This window comes from Adiantum capillus-veneris, chromosome 21, assembly GCF_014529385.1.
Source record: "Adiantum capillus-veneris isolate H3 chromosome 21, ASM1452938v2, whole genome shotgun sequence".
Lineage (NCBI taxonomy): Eukaryota > Viridiplantae > Streptophyta > Polypodiopsida > Polypodiales > Pteridaceae > Adiantum > Adiantum capillus-veneris.
Window position 1 is genome coordinate 63,451,740 of NC_140951.1, and position 22,410 is coordinate 63,474,149.

General features: G+C 41.3%; 1 protein-coding gene across 1 annotated transcript; it reads right to left on the reverse strand.

Moving 5' to 3' along the window:
- Nucleotides 1-8,409: 8,409 nt before the first annotated feature.
- LOC147431056 (protein terminal ear1 homolog) lies at nucleotides 8,410-9,265 on the reverse strand. Its single transcript, XM_086494630.1, has 4 exons — nucleotides 9,171-9,265; nucleotides 8,893-9,054; nucleotides 8,650-8,803; nucleotides 8,410-8,559 (listed from the first exon to the last, which is right to left on the reverse strand). The coding sequence occupies exons 1-4, from the start codon at nucleotides 9,263-9,265 to the stop codon at nucleotides 8,410-8,412; spliced, it is 561 nt and encodes a 186-aa protein (XP_086350756.1).
- Between the last annotated feature and the right edge of the window lie 13,145 nt (nucleotides 9,266-22,410).

Below are 22,410 nucleotides of genomic sequence, written 5' to 3' on the forward strand. Positions count from 1 at the left end.
CCCATGTAATACAAAGAGCTCCGACCTAGTGAATACCACCCATTTCTTGTCATGTTCTCTGTGTGCATCGTCTCCTCTTTTCTCCTGTCTTGCATATTGTATGCGCAAAGCACTTTTCTACATGGTATGATCAATTACAATCATGAATTGAGAACCCACTCATGCTTTTCTTTCCCATGCATGGGATCCAACTTACAATAGTATTGTACATTTTGCTTACTCATCCGGTACAATCAGGAAAAGATGGCACAATCTAGGAGGTCTTATAACTTGGACAAATGAAATGACAATAAATATCAGCACTGGAGGATGACAATGGAGATCATCTTGGAGAATCAAGACCCTCTCAAAGTTGCTAATGTCACATCACAGTGCCCACCTCAAGCCAACCCAGAAGGAGATTGCTAATTAAAAAGCACTTGACCTAAGTGCAAGGGTGGAATTACTCCTTTATATGGAGGGCACAAGAAAGCAGGTAGATACTAAATTTACAGATGATCAAGACATTCTCCAATCAATAGGTTCTTTGCTTATTCTACTATATGAGACCCTTCTTTCAGGAGTGGTTGTCTCTATGACTGTCCAAGAGATTCTCTTATTGGCTGCGCTACCATCATCATGGCACCACAAAGTGTGTTATGCATCTCACCATCCCAACACTTGTCCTTGCAATCCTTCAGAAAAACACAATCCACACCATTGTAACATCCTCAAATCGCCTCACTATGGCCATGTTTGATCGCACATCTCAAAAACAAACTTACCAATCCATACTAGCTCACAAAGAAAAGGCTTTTGTCGGTCAAATTGTTTTTAATCATTTACTAGCAAAAATTATGGTAGGAAACCAGGTTTTTGGCTGAACAAGCCATATTGCAAGGTATGTGATGTCCATGGCCACAAGACAATTGATTGCTGGCAAAAGAACAAGAGAACTCAAAGGAATGGAAGCCATGCAAATCATGCTTAGAACTGACTTTGGATCTAATTCACCCCATGATAATAGCCCAAGTGACTCCACACCTGAAGCTTCATATGACATCACAATGCTACCAATCTTGCTTTTGTATAGGTTCCATATAAGATTCTTATACGAATAGAGATACAATGCTAAAGCAGCTACCCGCATCATTAGTGTTTGTAGAAATTTCAAAAGCTGCTATCGTACATTGTATGGACGTGCACGTGTGCACACATAGACACACACACATACACATGTCCAGGTGTAAGAGACGATTAAGATGGGTGAGGAAAGACCAACAACCACTCACTTTGCATTCATTTGTTATCTCCATAAGTAAGTAGAAATTCCCAAAAGATTCATAGAGATGTGATGATGCGTCATAATCACCTGGTAAAACCTTGCCGATTACAGCCTTACAACTCTCCCCCTTAAGCAAAATGCTTTGTAGAGGGTTATTAGTGACATGACATGCAGAAGAGACCTTCATGAAACAATAGTATTGACTACAACATGCCTGAAATATCAAGAGCATTAGTGCATTTGTGACATATTGGTACTCCTCTCTAGTACTTCAATTTGAATAGCTAGTCGCTGCTTACACATTGTAATTTAACACTCTTTTCGATGAAATGGGAAAATTCCACATCTTTGGGACTCACTTCAATGCCTATGGATTCCTATTTCCCATTTGATTTGGGAATACCTCATTAATTTCGGACTTGTCTTGAGGACTTGTGTTACATTCGACAAAAAGATAGATTCTCAAGAAAACGGTGGTGTTGAGAAACACCTTTTTTTGTCCCATCCAAAATTTTATTTTCATGTTGGTGTTAATTGATACTTTATAAAACATACATAGAAACGGATATCAAGGAAAACAATATATGAAAATGAAATACTATTGAGTTTCTCCTATTTAGCTAGCTTGTGCTTTCTCCACAACATTGGATGGGATTTTAATTGCTTCTGCAAGTCTTCCACCCCTTGGAATCCATGACCACACAACTGCATCAACACACTCCCAACGTTGTGGGTCAGCAAGATTGCAGCACCAGTTCTTTTTCCGATGTTTTGGTGCCCAATATTGAATGAAAACTTTCTTGTAGTTAAGAGATGAGCTGTCTACATCAACATCTGACTCTGCAACTCCTAGCCATATCAGATATGCTGGATCTGCGGGTATCACAAGAACAAAGTCCCCTTTCCTTATATAAATTTGAGGCCAACATAGTGATCAATCAATTCTTCATATCCTTGAAACTCATCTGTGTCTTCCTCTATCTATTGCATTCGATGACTCCCTGTAGTCTTTGGCCAAAATGATGTAAATTCACCAATTTGTTTATTGGTTGGTTGTTCAAGCTCACTAATTATTTTTTGCCAATAAATAATAATTAGCTCCATGTATTTTGTAGAACCGTGCTCCTTTCCCTTTAGTAGAGTCCATCTTTTCCAGAATTCAAGATATGTCTTAATCCCTTGAATAACAAGCGGACTATCCCTCACATAGTGTGCTATAGGAACCACATCTGGACAACCTACTGGCAATTTTGGTTTCCCTTTCTTTTTTCCACAACTCAATTGTTGACTCCCTCGGCATCCAATCAGGTGATTTGGGGTGTATTTTGTATTGCATTACTGGGATTTCACCTCGCATAAAGAAACAAAATTGAAGTGGCTAAGAGTGTGCAACAAGAGCATCTTGTCCATCACACATATATGTACCCTTTAACAAAGGATTTGAAGTCAGGAACTTGCGTCATCAAAAATGGTGCTGAAAACTTTCACATTCTTGAAAATGTTCCATCAAATGTGGAAAAGTGTAGGCCATTCCTGTTCGTAATCTCTCTGAGAACCTCCTAAACATTGCATCTATGTCCTCAAGTGTATGACCCACCATTAAGAATCCCAAATGCACGGTTTTGAAAACACCTTTTGCTACTAGCAAGGATAAGTATGCAAATAAATATCGATTCTTATTCTCTCCTGCAAAATTATCTAGCTGTAACAGAAGATTCTCAGGCAATTTTTGAAACATGGGAGTGGACATGGTATCCACAACACATTGAGAGGAGGCTGATTGCAAGTAAGAAATCTCTCCATTACATCCTTCAATAGACAACAGTGGTGTTAGTACTACTGATGCATTCCTCTCACGCTCTTTTATCATTCTGTTTTGGTGGTCTAGAGCTATCCTTGAATTCAATGCATTGAACAATGTTACATTGCTGCGTGGCATACCATCATGGCATATATCACCTAGCCCATGGTTCTCTGTTCTTTCCAAGTTCTGTAAGCATAATGCAAGGGAACCATTTGTAGCATTCGGATCTGACAACCATGGACCATTTAGCAAGAAATGACCATACATCACATGCCCATGCCCATGTGTTATCATACTTGTTAATGACACTTGCAATTGATATGCATTCGCATAGTCTTTTGAGTTCACTCACAATCTAGGTATTGCTGTCTTCTTTTGGTCCATTTTATCATGTATAATGCATAAGTACTTATCCTTTTGCATATGCGAGAACTTACACCAGGTGTAGTACACATTTCTATAGCTTTGTTGTTGCATCGTGTGAATTTTATGTTCATCCTTCAAACGTGAAATCAACTCATCATCCTCTGTTGACTCTAGTTGAGACTACACACGACACATTTCGAGAACCCGCTTGTTTTTTACAAGGTCACATTAGCAAACTCTATATTCCAAACCCTATTGAATGTAGTGCTAGACATTGGCTTGAGACTCATACTCTTGAGTGTTTTATTGACATCATGTAAGATGTCTATTTTCTTGTACGTGTTTGGTATTGCAAGCAAGGTTTCTCTGGTACCATCTTCCATAGTTATACTCTTATGTGGAATTTCCTATGAGTTTTCATCTACAAAAGAGTGCATCAATGCCCTTCCCATTTCTATATGGTCTCTTCCTTTTGCTGCAGTACATCCAGCATCAGCTCTCAACCCTCTCTGCCGAGAAAAAATTGCATGTTTGGTCGTCGGTACAGAGTATGCTACAAGCGTGGATATAAACTTCAGAAATGCATCAGAATATCCTTTACAATTACCGGTGCTTATCTCTAGGCTGATTCCGACGCTTATTTCTAAGCTATTTTTGACGCAAAGTATACCAATGCTTATACCAACGGCACAAATCCGACGTCTTTTTTGAGGCCTATTTCAAAGCTTTTTAATTTTTAAAACTAACTTTATCTCATCGGTATCTACACCAATTTTTGTGCGACGTGTTGTAGTGCTTCTTGGTCTCATCTGTTGGACACAACTCAGCACAGGGCATCGTCAATGTTGCAATGCTTTGTGCTTAAGGAAGTGCTATGATCTTGGTTACATCCTACTCAAATAGGTTACATATTCCAATCGGCCCAATGTTCCACTACATTGAGTCAATTGGATAGGATGTATTTTATGCATGATTATTGGTTTTTAACCTTATCTTTGAGGATATATGACTATGGAATTCCAACATGTTCTCTCAAACCATTTCTCATGGTGTTTCAAATGTTGGAGCAGCCTATGGATATATTCAAAACCCTGTTGACAAAGGTCCTTTTGAGGTTCAATAGCTCATTTTTAAGGAATTCTATGCTCAAAGGTTATGTGGCTCTACTACTACTCTTGAGGTCAACATTACCAAGGATGAGGGTGAGGGTGCCTTGTTTCACTTTCCCAATAATAAGAGCCTAAGTTGGGATGTACTTGCTAGTGAATTATTTTCCAAGTACGTAGGCTCTTTGAAGCCACCACTTACAACCCTTTGTCAAAATATGTGTCTTCTTGCACCCTTCCAAATTTTTTAAAGATTGGGCTTATTGAATTGCTACCAAAGGTTCCTTTCCCATGTAAGTTTAAAATAAAGTGGCTTTCTTTTTGTGATATTGTTTGTTGCATGAGTTTCATAGGGGCAAAGTGATTTGATAAGGTGTTAGTATATATTATGGGATGAGATCGATGCATTGGCTTGAGGTCAAACACTTTCACTTGCATATAATGCATGCACACGAAAATGGTAAAAAGTTGTTTTTTTACATATATGTGATGTTATGGTTTATGATCGATCAAAGTGGCGCGGGTGTTTTGCATCGTGTTTATGTTGATGGAATGATGTCATATGATGTATAGAACCTCAATGTGGATGCCTCATGTGCATATATGTTGCTTTCCACCTTTCTAGGTCAAAACTAGATCTATGTGCTAGGGCGGGTGAGGCGTGGTCATAGTAAAAAACTTTCAAGAAAAAACTCGACAAATAGCATGTTCTCGAGATGCTCCAAGGGATGTGCTTGTGGTTTGACTAGATTTCAACTAGAGCACAAGGATTCAGACTAATCAACAAGTATGAGGTTTCATGATTTTAAGGTTTCCTCGTTTTATGTATGATTTAAATTGTAGGAGATATTCTAGAAATTTGCACAAGATAATTCTTGCTTCAAGAATTATTCTTGTCCAATCAAGGTATCAGTGAATGATGATGCACCACAGGTTGCTTCTTTGCCGATTCTTGCCACAATTTTTGACATGCCATGATGCACCACAGGTTGCTTCTTTGCCGATTCTTGCCACAATTTTTAATATGCATGGCATGTCCATTATCTGTAAAGCACGGATTCTTTCTCTCATTCAATTTCAACACTCCAATAAACCGATTTATGCCTTACCTCGGTTGTTAATTTTTGTTCTCTTCTCGCTGTGCTATCTCGAGACGGAGTAAAGCATGATTTCTGGGAGCACGGCTCCATGCATTGGAGGCATACTCATTTCCAAGCTATTGCACCCTACTAGGGAATAGGCAATATAGGTACATGAAGCATGGTGGAAAAAACATTGACATCGAGTGCTAGGGAAGAGTAATGTCAGGACACTGGCAAGGCCGGACTAGACAAGGGCAGGGCCGGGATAGGCGGTGTGGAACGGGGAGTCCAACTAGGGCAAAGGGCCAGGGGCTTGCCTATATAAAAGGTGGTTGGGCGGTGGACTCTCAAACCCTAGTTTTCCTTGTCTTACACGTCAACTATAAAGATCCCTAAGTGTGGAAAACTAGAGATGCAATTGTTTGGTCTTGGAGACCCAGAAAAGATGGACCATTTTCTAGAATTAAGATTACAAAAAGGCATGCTCAAAAATCCAAAGAAGGCCTCATGCATGTACATCATTCAACCACACTCGGATCAAAATGTAGATGTGGTATGAAACGTGGAGCAAATTTATTTCGAGCTTCTATTGTGACTATACAAGTCAATTTTCTAAACAAGATCTTTATTTGTTTTATGTAATTTGAATATCTATAAGAGTTCATGTGTAGTCGATCCTCTTGACTGTTGGTGTTTGTCAACACCACAATCCATTACGATTTGCACTATATTAACCAACCATAAATCAACACGTTTTTCTCGTATTTTCCCACTTTAAACTAGATAATTCTCAAATTACATGAATGTAGTTAATTTGGAAATTCTCATAATGTGATATTCTTACCAAACTACCTAATATGGTTTTAGCTCAATTCTCTTGTTGCAACTCTCGGTTATCTTATCCCCGCTTCTCCTAATTCTTTGTTACTCTCAGATAGGCTCAATTCAACTGCTTGATTTCTTACAGTGGCCGATTTCCTACACATCCATATCTCACGAAGATTCTCCCAAGGGGATTTGTGCATGTGGGGTGGGAGAGGGGAATCCAGGCTTGGAGTCGAATAGGGCTTTGATACCACTTGTGAGGGCTATCGCCAATGCTTATGCATGCGGGGGGGGGGAGATCTAGCCTTAAAGGGAAAAACACCACACTTGTGTAGGAGAGTGTGTGTGTCAACTTTAGGTGGTGGTCGGCTCGTATCTTACTGAACCGGATCGATCAGCTCTATTAAGCATAGCCTTTTGTAAATATGCCAAAATTGACACAGTCTTGCAAAGGGCTACCTAGAGAGCTATTAATGTAGAGCTGCAAATCCGCATTTGCCTTGGACATAGCCCGTTTTGACCACACTGTAGGTATTGTAGATGGCGCCACACATGGCTTGCAATGGACTATGCAAAGGTGTCGTGCCTACAATTTGAAATTTTGCCGATGGTCGCCGCCTTGAAACCTCCACATGGCATTGAGGAGAGTACGACAACCTTTGCATGACTAGAAAATGTATCCATAACCGTCATTTTATTCAAAAAAAAGGCTTGGTAGCACAGTTATCTATTACAGAATACTGTGTCTCGTGTGACCAACCTTAGAAATGAGCGAATGCATGCCAACTAGATATGAATATCCCGCTCTTGGCGCAATCGACATTAATTCCAAATTACATGTGCGGTTATCTCCCATGACTGCTATTTTGTGTGTATGTTGCCTTCTAGTGACGGGCGACATGGTAGCTCCGGGCTGCTTCACCCACTCATAGACAACGGGCCTCCCAGCCAATTATGTATTGCTGTGTCATTTTCACACACATTCAGGTGCATGCGTGGGACACATGTGTTAGCATGCACATATTTGTGTGTGTGTGTGTGTGTGTGTGTGTGTGTGAGAGAGAGAGAGAGAGAGAGAGAGAGAGAGAGAGAGAGAGAGAGAGGTTTTGATTTCAATGTCATCCCTATGCGGTCTCTCTCTCACACGCACACACGCACACGCACACGGGGGAGGGGGGGAGTCTACATTGCAACATCTTCTTTGCTTACATTGGTGAGACTGAACCAATGGGACAACGGGTATTGTGTGTGTGTGTGTGTGTGTGTGTGTGTGTGTGTGTGTGAGAGAGAGAGAGAGAGAGAGAGAGAGAGAGAGAGGGAGGGAGGGAGAGAGAGGTGGTTTTTATACAATATGGCTGGAACGATGTCATTAACGTAGAAGGAATAGTGTACATGAAATGATTCTAGAGACGGATAACTTGCTCATCCCACTGAAGAAGAATCTGAGCATACCATGGTATACCTTTCTTATCTTTTGCCTCATTGCAACACCAGCCTCATCATCCAAATGACAATTGCACACAATCACATTTGACAACGCTGGTCGTGGCACGGACTCTATGATCCCACCTCCTGCATCCAATATTTTTGCTTTTATCTTCTTAGACTTTCTCTTAGTAGACACTCCCGTCGTCGATGTTAGTTGTGCTGCCAGCTTTCCCCTCATCGCCATTGACATATTCATGTTCGGTGGCCAATATATTGCCACCTGTTGTTGTCCCTTTGCCATCAATTTCTCCGTCTTTCTTTCTTTGCCACCATTCATTGGCATCGTTGTAACCTTCGTTCTCATAGACCACTCAGCCGGTGATGCGGAGCTCGCCATTGGCGAATTTTCTGTTTTCTCTCTCTTTGTGGACTTTCTGTGCACATGAGCATGAGCTGCTTCAATGGTTTCTAGTTCTCCAGGCAGAGCCGTAGCTGATCTATATGGAGGCAAATTAAGGTGGACGACATCCTCCTCTACAATTTGCGCATGCTCAACATTAATATCTCCATGGTTGATTTGGTGATGGCATCGCTGAAGAAAGTCGATAAGCTTGTACTTGGCACCGTTGCATGGTGGATTGAAAAGCATGGGCTTTTGCAAAGTGACAAGAGTAGAGCCAAATTCTGCCTCCAAAGCCTACACATATACGGGATAATTAGGGAGTTAGCCTACCAGCTATCTGATACCTACTTCTCTCCATGACATGTACTTACGTCTATTTGTTTTTCAGCGAATGCGACTTTGCAAACAAATGCACGATGTTGCGGGCCCATTTCCACCTGTCTTTCGTGAAAAAGGGCATTGAAGATCATTGCTCCTTTCAATTTAGTAAAATTTATGACAGCAAACCCTTTATGGGCTCCTTTCCTGCAGTTTTGTACTTCTGATAATTAGGACTTCTGTCAAAGGAAAATGTTTATCATTTTAGAATTTAGCAAAAACATCATTCGACTTACTTGCTTAACGGTATGTGGACATAATTGATTTCCACATGGCTGCTCTGTCTCCGCATAGGCTCTGTCTCCACCTCATTCGCAGCAAGTAGACACTGGCCTCCCTCTTGCATCAAATTGTTCTCGGCACAAAATGAATCTAAGAACTTAAGCAGGTCTTGTTGCCTGCATTAATCAGAGGTAGAAAATTTCTTTCTAAAAGCTCGACAGGGATATATTGAGAAAAACAATCATAAACAAATGCCTGTTGAGTGCGTGTGAGGGGTTAATGTACTACACACCTCACAGATGTTGGAATCTTGCGGATGACCACAGTCGTCGGCAGCGGTTTTATGGCACTGCTGTCATTTAATGTTGCCGGCAAAGACTGACACATGTAGCACAATTAATTAGACGGCATTATTGATCATGTGTTAGTTGAAAACGCACCAGAATAGAGTATAATTAACTAGCTAGGCCTGCTCATGGAGAATTTGATTAGCTCTAGTTATCTGCATACCACCGTTAGGAAAACATGCTTAGGTAAGGTCACAGGTCATAAGCTGGAGGCGCTAGCAAGCAATATAATTAACGCACTTAATGAGTTTAGGTCATAGGTCATAAGCTGCGTACCTGCATTATCGCATGCAGCGGCGGCTGCGCGGCTAGCAAGGAGTACACTGACATCCTCACATTATTGTCATTTCCATCCACTACTGGCACTTGCAGGAAGACTTCGCAGCCGCTTGCACCAGTGCGGCCCCAGCGCGTGCAATTTGCACCAGTCATGGCCATAACGCTGCCTCACGATTCTGTGCCTGAATGCAAATGTCTATGAGACAGGGTTGAGCAAGAGGTGGGAGGGCGGTGAGTGAGCGCGCGCGCGAGAGAGAGAGGGAGAGAGAGAGAGATCAGAAAGAGTTTCGTATGTTTGTGTACGCTAGAGACGAAGAAGAGGTAACAGAAGAACATAACGCATGCAGACGCAAGAATATGATGCTTGTCCAGCCCTTCTTATAATATACGTCCCATGGATGAGAGTGAAAATATACTTGTGTATAAACCCGTCTTCCAGATGGAAGAGAAGAATAAGAGAGAGAGAGAGAGAGAGAGAGAGAGAGAGAGAGAGAGAGAGAGAGTTGTAGATGGAAGTTCTGGGCTTCTCTACTGCAATTTATTTTGAAGAATGGAGGAAAGCTCAGTAGAACATGAGTTGGACACACATTAAATATTGAAGTACATATATATCACGCAGCTATTTACTACAATCAATGTACTTCTATATATTGCATCTAGGGCCGACATGTCGATGCATGATGTCTACAGTTAAGAAACTTTAGCACACATGTGCGAGAGAGAGAGAGAGAGAGAGAGAGAGAGAGAGAGGGAGGGAGATTTTAGGGAAGGTTGTTTTGGGGATGAGTTTGATGATGCCCTGTTTGAGTGCAGGATCCATGTTTTGGGAGCCGAAACCCTAGCGGACTGGCGACCTATCACCATGATGGGGATACTCTATAAAATACTTGCAAAAGCCATTGCTTTCAGGATTGGTCCCGAACTCAGAAAACACATTCACCTAGCTCAAACAGGTTTCATTGGAGGGAGGTCAATATTTAATAACATTTTGACGGTTCAGCTGGGCATAGAGCATGCCTTATCTTCACAACAAGACATGGTAATGTTTCAGATAGATTTTGCCAAGGCGTTTGACACGGTGCAGTGGGACTTTGTGCAGCAAACCATGCAAGGTATGGGGTTTGGCCCTCGGATAAGTTGGTGTATCTCTCTGCTTGGTGAACATGCTTACTCCAGATTGAGCATTAATGGTAGAATCTCGGAAAAAATATACATTTCCAGATCAGTAAGACAAGGATGTCCCGTTAGCCCCCTTATCTTTGATGTGGCCTCCCACTCTCTGTATGCATACCTGGATCAATTCGTACAACAGGGCTATTTGCAAACCCTAAAATTAGGAGATAAAGATATCCCGGGCAAAGGGTTTGCAGATGACACCTTTCTATTTTTGAAGGCCCACAACATCAATATTCACAGATGTATAAATACTCTAGATATGTATGCTCTTGCGGCTGGTCTTACACTGAACCTATGTAAGTCTTCTTTGATCGACATATCTGCAAGGGAATTTGACTCTCTGATTTGGTATGGGAAAAGAATTCCTAAGGGTCATGTTTTTAGACACCTTGGCTACCTAATTGGGGTCATGGTCTCTCAGAAACACTTGCAACAATGGGTTCTGGAGAGAGTGTTTTGCTTCTTGGCACTGTGATGAATGGCCTTTACATGTCAGGCTCAGAATCGTTCAGAGTATTCTCATGCCTTATTTGCTAATTTACTTGCCCTTGATCAACTGGTCTCATAAAATGCTTCGGAAATGCATCTCGGTCTTGGCTAAGTTTTTGTGGAACTCCTCTCGATCTTCCAATTCTTTGGTTACTTGGAGCAAAATTGCAGTACCGTACTCTTAGGGAGGCTCAGGCCAGGAGGGCCTCCCTTATCAAGCATATGTTGGCTTCTGATAACGACTCGGATTTATGCTTGTGGAAGCTGGTTGACAAATCAGTTGTTTACTTCCGTGGAATCTGGAATACGACAGCCTGGGATAAAGTTTTCTCAGCTGCTCCTCTTAAAACAGCATATGACGTGTCAAGTATGTTAATATATTCTTGGAAGATGATATGCTCTGCTTTGGTCTGGCATGGTAGGGTTAGGTATACAGGGAACTCATTGGGGGGGGGGGGGGGGGGGGGGAGCTTGTTCTAGAGCTTTGCTTTTAAAACCCCACTAGCCAGGTGGGTAAGGTTGCATTGTCGATGCACAAAAAAGGTCTCAATCAAATTCAGCAGATGGTTGATTCTAACCTCGACTTCAAACTCTTTTCGGTTGCCAAACGCCAATATAGACTAGGGTTTGGCTTCAGAATACCTTGGCATCAGCTTTGTGCTCAGATTCACGGCTTGCCTCTTAGAGATGCTCTCAATCTGGAAGAACGACATCGGGATTGGAACATTCCTAATCAGGCAGTTAATTGGTGGACCGCTAACACCTCTGTCTTTTATGCTTTGTTGTAACCAAAACCAAATATTTTTATTTGTAAGGTGTAATTCACAATGGTCCCTTCATCAGGATGCATATTGGTAGCAAAAAAGTCTTGCAAATGTATGGTTGATTCCTAACCAGTTTAAATTCAGGCTTTTTTTGTGGAGAGCTCTCACAGGTGTATTGGCCACTGCCATGAATCTAAAGAAAAAGGGTATTACCTGTGGCAAATGCATCAGATGCTCTTGTCCTGAAACCACTAGACATATATTATGGTCATGCAAGCTTGTTATGGAATGGTGGAAGTGGGCAAAATGGATGTGGTATGATGCTTGGGGGATCTCCACATCTAGGTATCAGATGACCTTTTTCAAGCTCCAAATCCCAGAAGATCGAGCACATGAGTTTGCACTACAGTCCTTCAGAGTATGGTTCTTATGGTTTGTATGGAATATGAGAAATCAATGCACATTTGATCCTGGCCAGAGTGTCAATCATACAGTTCCCTTGTTTGTCATTAGAGATAGGATGATGGAAGATGCTCTCTCTTTAAAAGATCAAGCCTTCAGAGACAAAGTGGTATGGATCATACAAAAGCTGTCAGTATGACAACAGATTGTAAATTATTGTCATATAACGAGCAAGTTTTCCCCAAAAAAAAAAGAGAGAGAGAGAGAGGGGGGGAGAGAGGTACCATACAGTACTACCCATCTGTAGTACAAATGCAACATGTTTAAGCTCTACATTGCAAGGCTCTTCCCACCTAGTACCTTATGTTTCCTACAACTATCACCATGGGCATTCAATCGCAAAAGAACTCCAGCTCATCAGCCAAGAATATTCCTATGCAAAGCTCCCACAATATCATTGATCCCTATTGGTTACACCGGTTCTTACATAATTGTTATTTTTTCCTTCAATGTCAAGATCATAAAGACCTCAAAATATGCACCTATTGAACCGGTTTTCCCACAATCATGTACTTTGTCCACAATCGGCTACTCTTGTTAGTGGTTCCAATCTGCTACTGCAGTACTCTTGACAGATGCATCCCTTATACCCAAAATTTCTCTAACTACTAATTTGTAGAACCTAATCAAGCCCATCATTCTCATCCTTATCCTCATCTCATCCATATTGACATAATGTGTCATTACCTAACCCTGCAACATAGACAGATTCAAAGCATGATGCTCTATTCTACTATATTGCCCCGTTGAGTGCTCAATAAAATGGAAATACTTTTAATAATCATAAGATCATGAGCGATTGATGGCTACATTCAATGTCTGTGTGTGTGTGTGTGTGTGTGTGTGTGTGTGTGTGTGTGAGAGAGAGAGAGAGAGAGAGAGGTGACATCCTTCTCTATGCCTACTTCCATTTTAAAGTTGAGAGAGAGAGAGAAAGGATAGTGATGGTTACGGCTAGCAAACGCTCATGAGCTAAAGATTTAGGAGGATTTGAATCTCTGGCATCCCTACATCCGCTTGCATTCCAACCCACGTGCTACTGCACCACATCGGGACAACTCGACCTCCCTTCCTAGTCATTGAGAGGATGTATAAGTATGTTGTCCGGCAAGTGCGTCTCATGCAAGCTCTTACTGATTTGTAATTGCTCCTGATTTGCAGTTGTTTTTAAAAAATGCAAAATCCATCAAGATTTGGTTACCTTGACATGAGACCTCACAATATTATTATACATACCAGTGTGTGTGTCGTCTTGGTGGCGGTCATCACACCTGGGAGGCTGTGTCTAAACCCAGGAGGGATGGCCATGGTGGTCAAAACATTGATGGCGTTGTCAGGAGCTTTTTGGAAGAAGTGATTGCACATATGTATATACACATGCATGGTGCATAAAATAAAGGATTGCCCATTCTCGAGAGCCGGGTGGTTACGTGGGTCCCACATGTGTACAGGTAGGACAGCATGTACATAGTGCATCGATTTTCATCGTCACCAGTACTAGTGTGTTTTTTCTATAATAATTAGGAGTTGGTAGCGTGCAAAAATTCTCGAGGGCCGATGACATCAGGTAAGAAGGTGCGTCAGATGGCATCCAGTGGCGTCAGGAGGTCAAATGGGTCAATACTTGCACGTGGGTAAGCCAGGACACAACGTGGGTGTTTTCTTGTGATGATTATGCAAAAAGGTCATTATGATAACTGTATCTGGGGGTCACTTCACATGGTTGCCGAATGCATTATTGGAAAAATTTGAGTGCCAGGTGTGCGGATGGATGCAACAGGGTGACAAATATGCACTGTGAGGCCACTTTTTGGCCTGTTCGGGGTCCGTTTGAGGTCACCTAAAAGGCCAAAGGTGCCCAAGTAATAAATCTAAGTGTGGGAACTGAAAAACCTGAGAGAATACTATAAAAAATGTGGAGAGAAGAGGAAGAGGATCCGCAACTGAGTTTTTGTTGTTTTTGGAGCCTATTTGGGCTATAAACTGCTCATCCGAGGTCGGATTACAGCACTTTGACATTGTAGACTAGGGTTTTGGGCCGTTCAGGACGCGATGGTGCTGTCCATTTTGTCAAATTTCTCATTGTTTTTTTTGTTTTTTTGGCTGTGTAAGTTTCTCCTATGAGCGAAGCTTCTGCTCCAATTTGTGATTGTATCTGGAATATTTCACCCATATTGTGTGAGCTATTTGCCCCATTGGTGTTGTCCCAAGCTCAATTGTATCTAACCATTAAAAATTCTTCTCTTTTCAGCTGAGTTTTTTTGGGGTGTGTGTGTGTGTGTGTCTGTGTGGAGTGGGAAAATGGATAGTCTCTCTCCTCTCACTCCATCGGTGTGTTCCCTATCTCGGCCAGGTGGGTTGTGTAAGCCGAGTGGTGTCCCCTAGTGTATGTGTGTATCATCCCAAGAGTGTGTATTGCGTCATTATAGAGGCTTTGTGTGTGTTTTCATCCCGCTCACATTCATTTGGCACCCCACGGAGAACTTCCTTGAGTACCTTCAACTTCGGGAGTACATATTGGAGATTATAGGTTACAGGTTACAGGTTACAGAGACACGGACAGAGACAGGTACAGGTGATTCACACAGGTACAAGTAGGTGGAGTAGAGTGATACATTGGCAAGTGGGAGTCACTTGCAGTTGCCGTGGGTATGCATCATTTAGCGCCTCTTTGAGCGCATTGTATGGTATTGTATGTTACTTGTGGAACTGTCATTGTACGTCTTTGTGGATCCATACTTGGTTTTATTTGGCAGTCCTAGCCATTTCTTAGACTTCGTCTGGAAGATGGTCGTTTCTGAGACTTGACGATATGAGATTTGCATAAGCTTTCGTGAGAGGGTCGATAGCGTGAGGTTTTATTGAGCTGGGGGATTCTCAAATGTGAGATCCTTTTGGTGATACAAGTAGCTGGAGCACCCATTTCGTGACCTCGCCATAGGCTAGGTTATGCATACATATACAGTTTATATTTTGGGTTCTTACTGCTCTACTTCTGGGGAAATTCTGCAAAAATTCTTCCAAGTTGTGATGGATGGTTTTTTGGTCTTTTGAGCCATTTATGCTGTTATGCTACTGAAATTCTGGCAAAATAAGAGGATAAGTTAGATGCGCCTTCTTGCTACATGGTTGGATTTAATGGATGATCAAAATGGAAACTCAATTCACTCTTTTTCATTTAACACAAAGAATCCAAATAAATGTCCATGTGTCCAAGAAGGTTTTTTTTCTAGCAGCGCATAGTCTTTATGTTCGAGCCAAGAAGATTAGAGAGATGCTGGAATGTTCTTTGCCTGTTGTAATTCTGATGATTAACCAAGAAAACTCATTTGATGTGTATGTGTTTGTCCTTATCTAAAGTTGAGCTCCATTGAAGTTTCTAGGGATTGAGTCAATCAAAATTTTTGGGTTCTTGCACGTGTATTCGAAGGGGTTCTCAAAGCATCGTAACGTGGGTAGCCATGGCTTTCTCTTATCCGAAATTTCATGGAAGAAGTGATGAAGATGTGGATGACTTTTTGGAAAAGATGGAGGTTGCCTGCATTAGCAACCAGATCCATGATCCGGCGCAGATATTACGTCTTCTCCAGATTTGTTTGAAGAGTGATGCACGAGTTTGGCCCAAAGAATTTGAAGAGGAGTTGTCTGTGGCTGATCCACGTGAATAATTAAGTTGGGACAATCTAAGGCATGGATTGCAAGTGGAGTTTGTAAAGACAGAAGATCCTGACAAAGTGTGGCAAGAAGTACAAGGTTTGGTGCTAAAGGAAGGTGAGCCAGTAGATGGGTACATACGTAAGTTTTCAATGGCATGGGAGAGGATGTGCAAGGCGTTACCACCAATAGTAACCCCACCTGACATGATGAAGAAGGACAGGTTCTTGGCTGGTCTTTGGGAGAATATACGTTGGAGAGTGGAGCTAAAGAATCCTAGAACATATGAAAATGCATTGGAGGTGGCAAGGAACAAAGAGTGGACGCTAAGAAAAATGAGCCAGCTAAGAGTAGAGTCTTTGCCCATGGGGTTTGAATTTAATCCTATGGACTCTTTACAAGGTCGCATGCCAGGGGTTCATCATGAACCAGTGGTTTTTGTTACTCCTCATGTTATGCTAGCAGTGGTCAGTACAACAGTGCAAGACGATGGGCTAAGGCAAGACCTCAGGCAAGTGGTAGATTTAATGAAGAATCTCAGCCTAAACATGCTAGGTCAAGTGGGAAATAATCGAGGTCGAGGGAGGTTTGCAAATTAGCCAGGAGGTGAAGAAAGACCTAGGAATGGTGTTGGACAAAGCAATGGTAGGTTCTCGAGGCAAACGCCCACATGTTATAATTGCGGAGAGTTAGGCCACATCAGCCCACAATGTGATAAGCCACCAAGGATAGGGGGAGACATGTATCCATTGCCAAGACATGTACTCACTAGGTTAGATGATTATGGCATAGAAATTAAGGGAGAAGAATGAACTAGTGGATTAAGCCAGGAGGAAAAGGGAAAGACAAAAGTGATAAGTGTAGTCACCTTGGAGAAGGCATCAAAGCTAGAGGATACATTAGTGATGCCTATTGGGAAGAGGACCACAGAGGACAAGGAAGAAAGAAGTGCCCCAGGTCCTAGTAAGAAGAAGGGAAAGAGCCATGAAGGCGAGGATGTCAAGGCCAAGAGGAAAAGGAGGACTTGTCGCAAGTTTCATGTTTCAAATTTTCCACTAGGGGATGGGCAATTAAGCTATGACTTGAAGGAGGATCTGACAAGCAGGAGGGAAGATGTTACTTCTGGGTAGCTTATAGAGATGGTTACTAAGCTAAAGCAACAATGGAAGAGGATGGTTAACCCAATGGAGAAAGAACCAAAGAGAGGTTTAGTAAAGGCATTGGCAATAGAAGAGCTACCAGACAATTGCCCAATAGTAGATGTGTGGCACAAAAGAAAAAAACATGGGACAAGGTTTAGTAAAGGCGTTGGCAATAAGTACTTATCCTTTTTCATTTTTGAGAACTTACGCCAGGTGTAGTACACATTTCTACAGCTTTGTTGTTGCATCGTGTGAATTTTATGTTCATCCTTCAAACGTGAAATCAACTCATCATCCTTTGTTGTCTCTAGTTGAGACTATACACGACACATTTCGAGAACCCTCTTGTTTTTTACAAGGTCACATTAGCAGACTCTGTATTCCAAACCCTATTGAATGTAGTGCTAGACATTGGCTTGAGACTCGTACTCTTGAGTGTTTTATTGACATCACGTAAGATGTCTATTTTCTTGTACATGTTTGGTATTGCAAGCAAGATTTCTTTGGTACCATCTTCCATAGTTATACTCTTATGTGGCATTTTCTATGAGTTTTCATATACAAAAGAGCGCATCAATTGCCTTCCCATTTCTATATGGTCTCTTCCTTTTCTTATGACACCATCATTACCATGCACTGAGCGTCGAACCCCATTTTCAAACTTTTCACCGTAACGATAAAATGAAGTTTTCTGAATGCCATGAATTTGGTACCCAGCTCTACTACAGACCTCATTGCCGTTAAAAGAAAATACATAGTAAGTCTTTGCAATTGTTTTGTTCTCACGCCAAGCAGTCAACATTGTACCATACACATAGTTGGTTCTATTTTGCAAACTTTGTCCCCAAAATTCATTGCGCATAGCCATGACCTTATCTCTATTGGCATATTGACAACACCTCATAGAACAACAATCTATGGTTGAAACAAGTTGGACAGATGATAGGGCTGCTTGATTGGATCTCTTAGAAGGTTTCAGAGACATTTTTGGCTTCCTATTCATAAAGCAATATTTTTGTTTTTTTGAAATAGGCTCTACCAAACGAGCTGATTCAATGCATGTATCTTGTAATGCGTCACTAGCATGTAAATACTCATATTGTAACAACATTTTTCCATCCATAGTTGTCACTCTCTTGATAGTCCAACAAACGAGATTGATGCTCCATACATCAGGTTGTGCAGAAATAGTAGCCTCAAAAGCATAGGATGTTTCAACACCAATATCGATGTTATCTTCACCTAGCTCACCAAAGTTCACAGAATCATATGGACACACATACATGACAACCCGTTCAGCTACTACATGTGTTTTTCTTTCATCCCAAAGTTGAACCCTTTTATCCTTCCAAACCTCCCTATAGCTCATTCCATCAGACTCTGCCTCGAATGCTCCCACTCCTTTGTGAGTCTCAGACATAGAAACCCCTTCGTAGTGTATCTCGTCCATATTTTGTAGCAACCCAATACTCCATTTCACAATTCAGTGAAAAGCATCTCCCACTGTCAATGCATTCATTGTTGGAAATGGAATAAGTTCTTTCTTTTGAAAACACAAATCAACTGACACCGATATATTTCTTTCACCAATAAGCATGTTGAGAAATGTGCGTTTCGATTTGTCTCACAAACACTCCCAAGGGCAACCTTTTGTGTGGCTACAAACATGCATACTCTATGACCTTGATTCAAATCCATACCTAAAAGAAGAATCTTTGTTAAGAAAACCATCACAAAGTCATTTCATTGCCAATATATATGTTGGTGTTTCATTATGATTATATACATAGAGGGCAATATGTGTGGTTGTTTCATGAGGGGTATACAGAATCCTATGGACTTAGGGCCATAGGATGCTATATGTAGGTGGTTCATACTGAGTATGTATAAATCATATGGCCTTTAGTCCATATGATGTTTTATACAGGCGTTTTGTGTTGAGTAAATATACATCATATGGCCTTAGGTACATAGGGCACTATATGTAGTTGTCTCACAATGGGTATATAACATCATGTGGCCTTAGCGTTGTTGAGCTATATATATAGTATCCCGGAGAGAGAGAGTGCAGGTAGACAAGAAAAGAGAGAGACGACACCATCATATGAAAACCCCAAAGTGTGTCCAATGACTACACGAGATGAGTTTATGTAGAGGGGACCAGGGTGCTATATATAGAGATACTATATATAGATCAACACCCCCACTCAAATGAAGGTCCCTAATTGTGGATGAAAAAACCCTTGGGGGATCAAGGGAAAAACCCACAACTCTATATATACCCACCGTTATATTAAAACATTTTAAATTTACATTTACAATGTTCAAAGGAGCTACATCACTCCTATTTTACAATGTGCCCTTTCAAGGGTTTTCTTATAATCCAAGATATAGACAATTGAGCTACTGCAAATTCTTTCATAGAGCAACTTCAATATCCTTGAGCCCCCGTACATACTGCTTGATGTGATTTAAATTATGTAAACAAAATCCACTCAAGAAACATATCGAAATATGAAGGTTAGAAATATTCACATCACATTGTCCTTAGAGACGGTTCGCGACGCCGCTCTAGAGACGACAGAGAAACAAATAATGATGCAACGGGTACATATAACAATAATGCAGACATGTACGCACATCACACAAGCCAATACAAAAATGGTATGCAACACTAGTGCTGTATAATCACAACTGCCAAATCCTTGACGACGACGAGGGTACAATAAGACGATAACAACCATAGCACCAATGACGATGATGGTGCAAGAAGATGATAACAAAAATAGTACTAATCAAGAGTAAGATAACATGCTCCCAAGTACGTATAAACTTTGTCACATTTCTCATCATTGATGCCGAGAACATCTGCACTTGAAATATGACGAAATAAACATAATACCAATGGTCAATACGAGGCAGTGATCTCTCTGACGAAATAAAACATAATACCAATGGTAGGTACGAAGCACCGAGCTCTGAAGTACACAAACATAATACCAATGATGAGTACGAGGCACCGAGCTCTCAAGTACACATACAAAGTCTCTATCGCATCCATCATCTATCACATCATCGAGGAAAGTATTAGTAAAATCATGATGTAAAATAATTGATTGACCAAATATAAGTGAAAAACTCCACTAGTGATGATGCAGCAACCATATAATCAAGATAAGCTTACTCATGAATAAACCAAACATGACATTCCTCATCACCATTGAAGTCAAATCCATGGAAGCTAGGCGTTATTCTTGTGACAGTAGAGACCAACTTACTCAAAATAACACGTGTAAATCTAATTGGGATCTTAGAATGGCTCTAATCTAGCCTTGTACGCGAGGTCTTGTGGGCCACTAATAATGGGATTGTCAACTCAAGACAACTAGATGTAAATCTCTTAAGTCGGCATGGGCACCCATCATAGCCGCAAGTCAAAGCCACAACAGAACTGTGGGCGATGGTAATCAAGTGCTTCTCGATGGCCATTAACCCTGATGCATTGTATTTTCTTAAAATAGCATCAAAGTAAACCATAGGATTCTATTTCAAATATAACAAAGTAATAATAATAGGGTCATCAATGCTTTTAGCAGGGCTTTTACAAATGACAAACATGGCAAAAACGTCACCCGACTTTGGCTTTGACGCATGCGCCAACTCAGTTGACTGAGAAAGTCTTGCTTTTTTTTTATGCATCCACACATGGCACCTGCACATGGTTTGCTGACCCAAAAGAATATGCCCACTAATATGTCCCATGATAGCGAGGGCTTTGGTTTTAGCAACAACTTTAAACAGGTCACTGGCATATTTAAAGCATGCTTAGCAAAGCACAAACAAAAGCAACACCGGGGCGCACTCTTTCTGCTTGCTGCTACAAACTTGTGCTGCCATGCGTTTCAAGAGGGTTGGATCTGCTTCAGTCCTACAATGAACCCGGTTCAGGTAACCATGAAATAGCATCAAGCATAGCTGGCTACACCTTGCTTGGAATAGGCATTAGCGTTGCCTCGGTCCTGCAACGAACCCAACTTCAATTCACTTGTCCATGAGAAAACCTCTGAATGGAGATTGTTTGGACAAATGCAAGCAGGTGAGAAGCAAAGAATTATATTTTGAACGTATCTATATGTTGAGAATTATATAGCTAGATCAAATTAAAAAGAGAATTATATTCTGAACGTCGCATGACCAGCGCCATCGCTATTTACAAGCTGGCCTGCAAGCTTTTTCATAGTCTAGGTCTAAGACTCAGTGATTGAGAAGGATTTGAGTCTCGATGATGACTGACGACGACTCGATGCAAAATTTTTGAGGTTGCACAAAAAGTAGATAGCACCAAATCAGGCTCTAAAAATAACGTTATATAATCTTAAAATAGCATGCCAGCTAGAATTGGTTGGAGTTCCTTGCTCGTCACACCCCCGGTCGGCCATAGCCGTGATTGCGGAGACAGGAGGCAGCACTATCTGCAGCTTTGTTTCGTGAACTGGCGAGCAGACAGGAGGTGCTAATGCCTTAAGACATTATGAGCAAGCTTCTCATCATGCATCTGCGGCCTGTGGGCAGCCTCCCTTCATGCTTTCGGCCCTTGCACTACAACCGGCCCCAAAGCGACCCTCTGATCTCCTTCCAATGCAGCGCTCTCTAAAAGCTGCATCAGAGCAACTTCCTCTCTCCACATGTTAATCATATTTTGAATTTCTTTTCGTGCACACACGCGTCCTTCTTGCAGTCGCTTGCAGACACAACACCTACTTATGTTTCTCCTTATCGCTCATAATTTTCGAGCCCAAAACAGAGAAATTGTAATCTAGCTATTCCCGTCTACAAAGAACGCAAGAACAAAGCAACTATAATAAAATTCAAGAAAAAAACAATCAAGAAGAAGTCTCTAAAACTTATCTCCGTTGTTGAAGCACACGGAAGAGCTCTCCATAGCCATAGCTTGATAGAGAATGCATGCAGTTGGCTCTGATACCATGTTGAACCGGAGAGAGAGAGTGCAGGTAGACGAGAAGAGAGAGAGACGACACCATCATATGAAAACCCCAAAGTGTGTCCAATGACTACACGAGATGAGTTTATATAGAGGGGACCAGGGTGCTATATATAGAGATACTATATATAGCTCAACAATATGGCCTTAAGGTCATAGGTGTAATACATGGCATCTCATGGTCTTATAGCCATATGATACTCTATATTATTGTTTT

Bases quoted from the DNA above. Each gene is read 5' to 3' on its own strand.
- LOC147431056 (XM_086494630.1), bottom strand. From the start codon at position 9,265: ATGTGTCAGTCTTTGCCGGCAACATTAAATGACAGCAGTGCCATAAAA. The intron at 9,055-9,170 runs GTGTGTAGTACA...TGATTAATGCAG, and splicing joins AAGATTCCAACATCTGTGAG to GCAACAAGACCTGCTTAAGT. The intron at 8,804-8,892 runs GTAAGTCGAATG...ACAAAACTGCAG, and splicing joins GTCCACATACCGTTAAGCAA to GAAAGGAGCCCATAAAGGGT.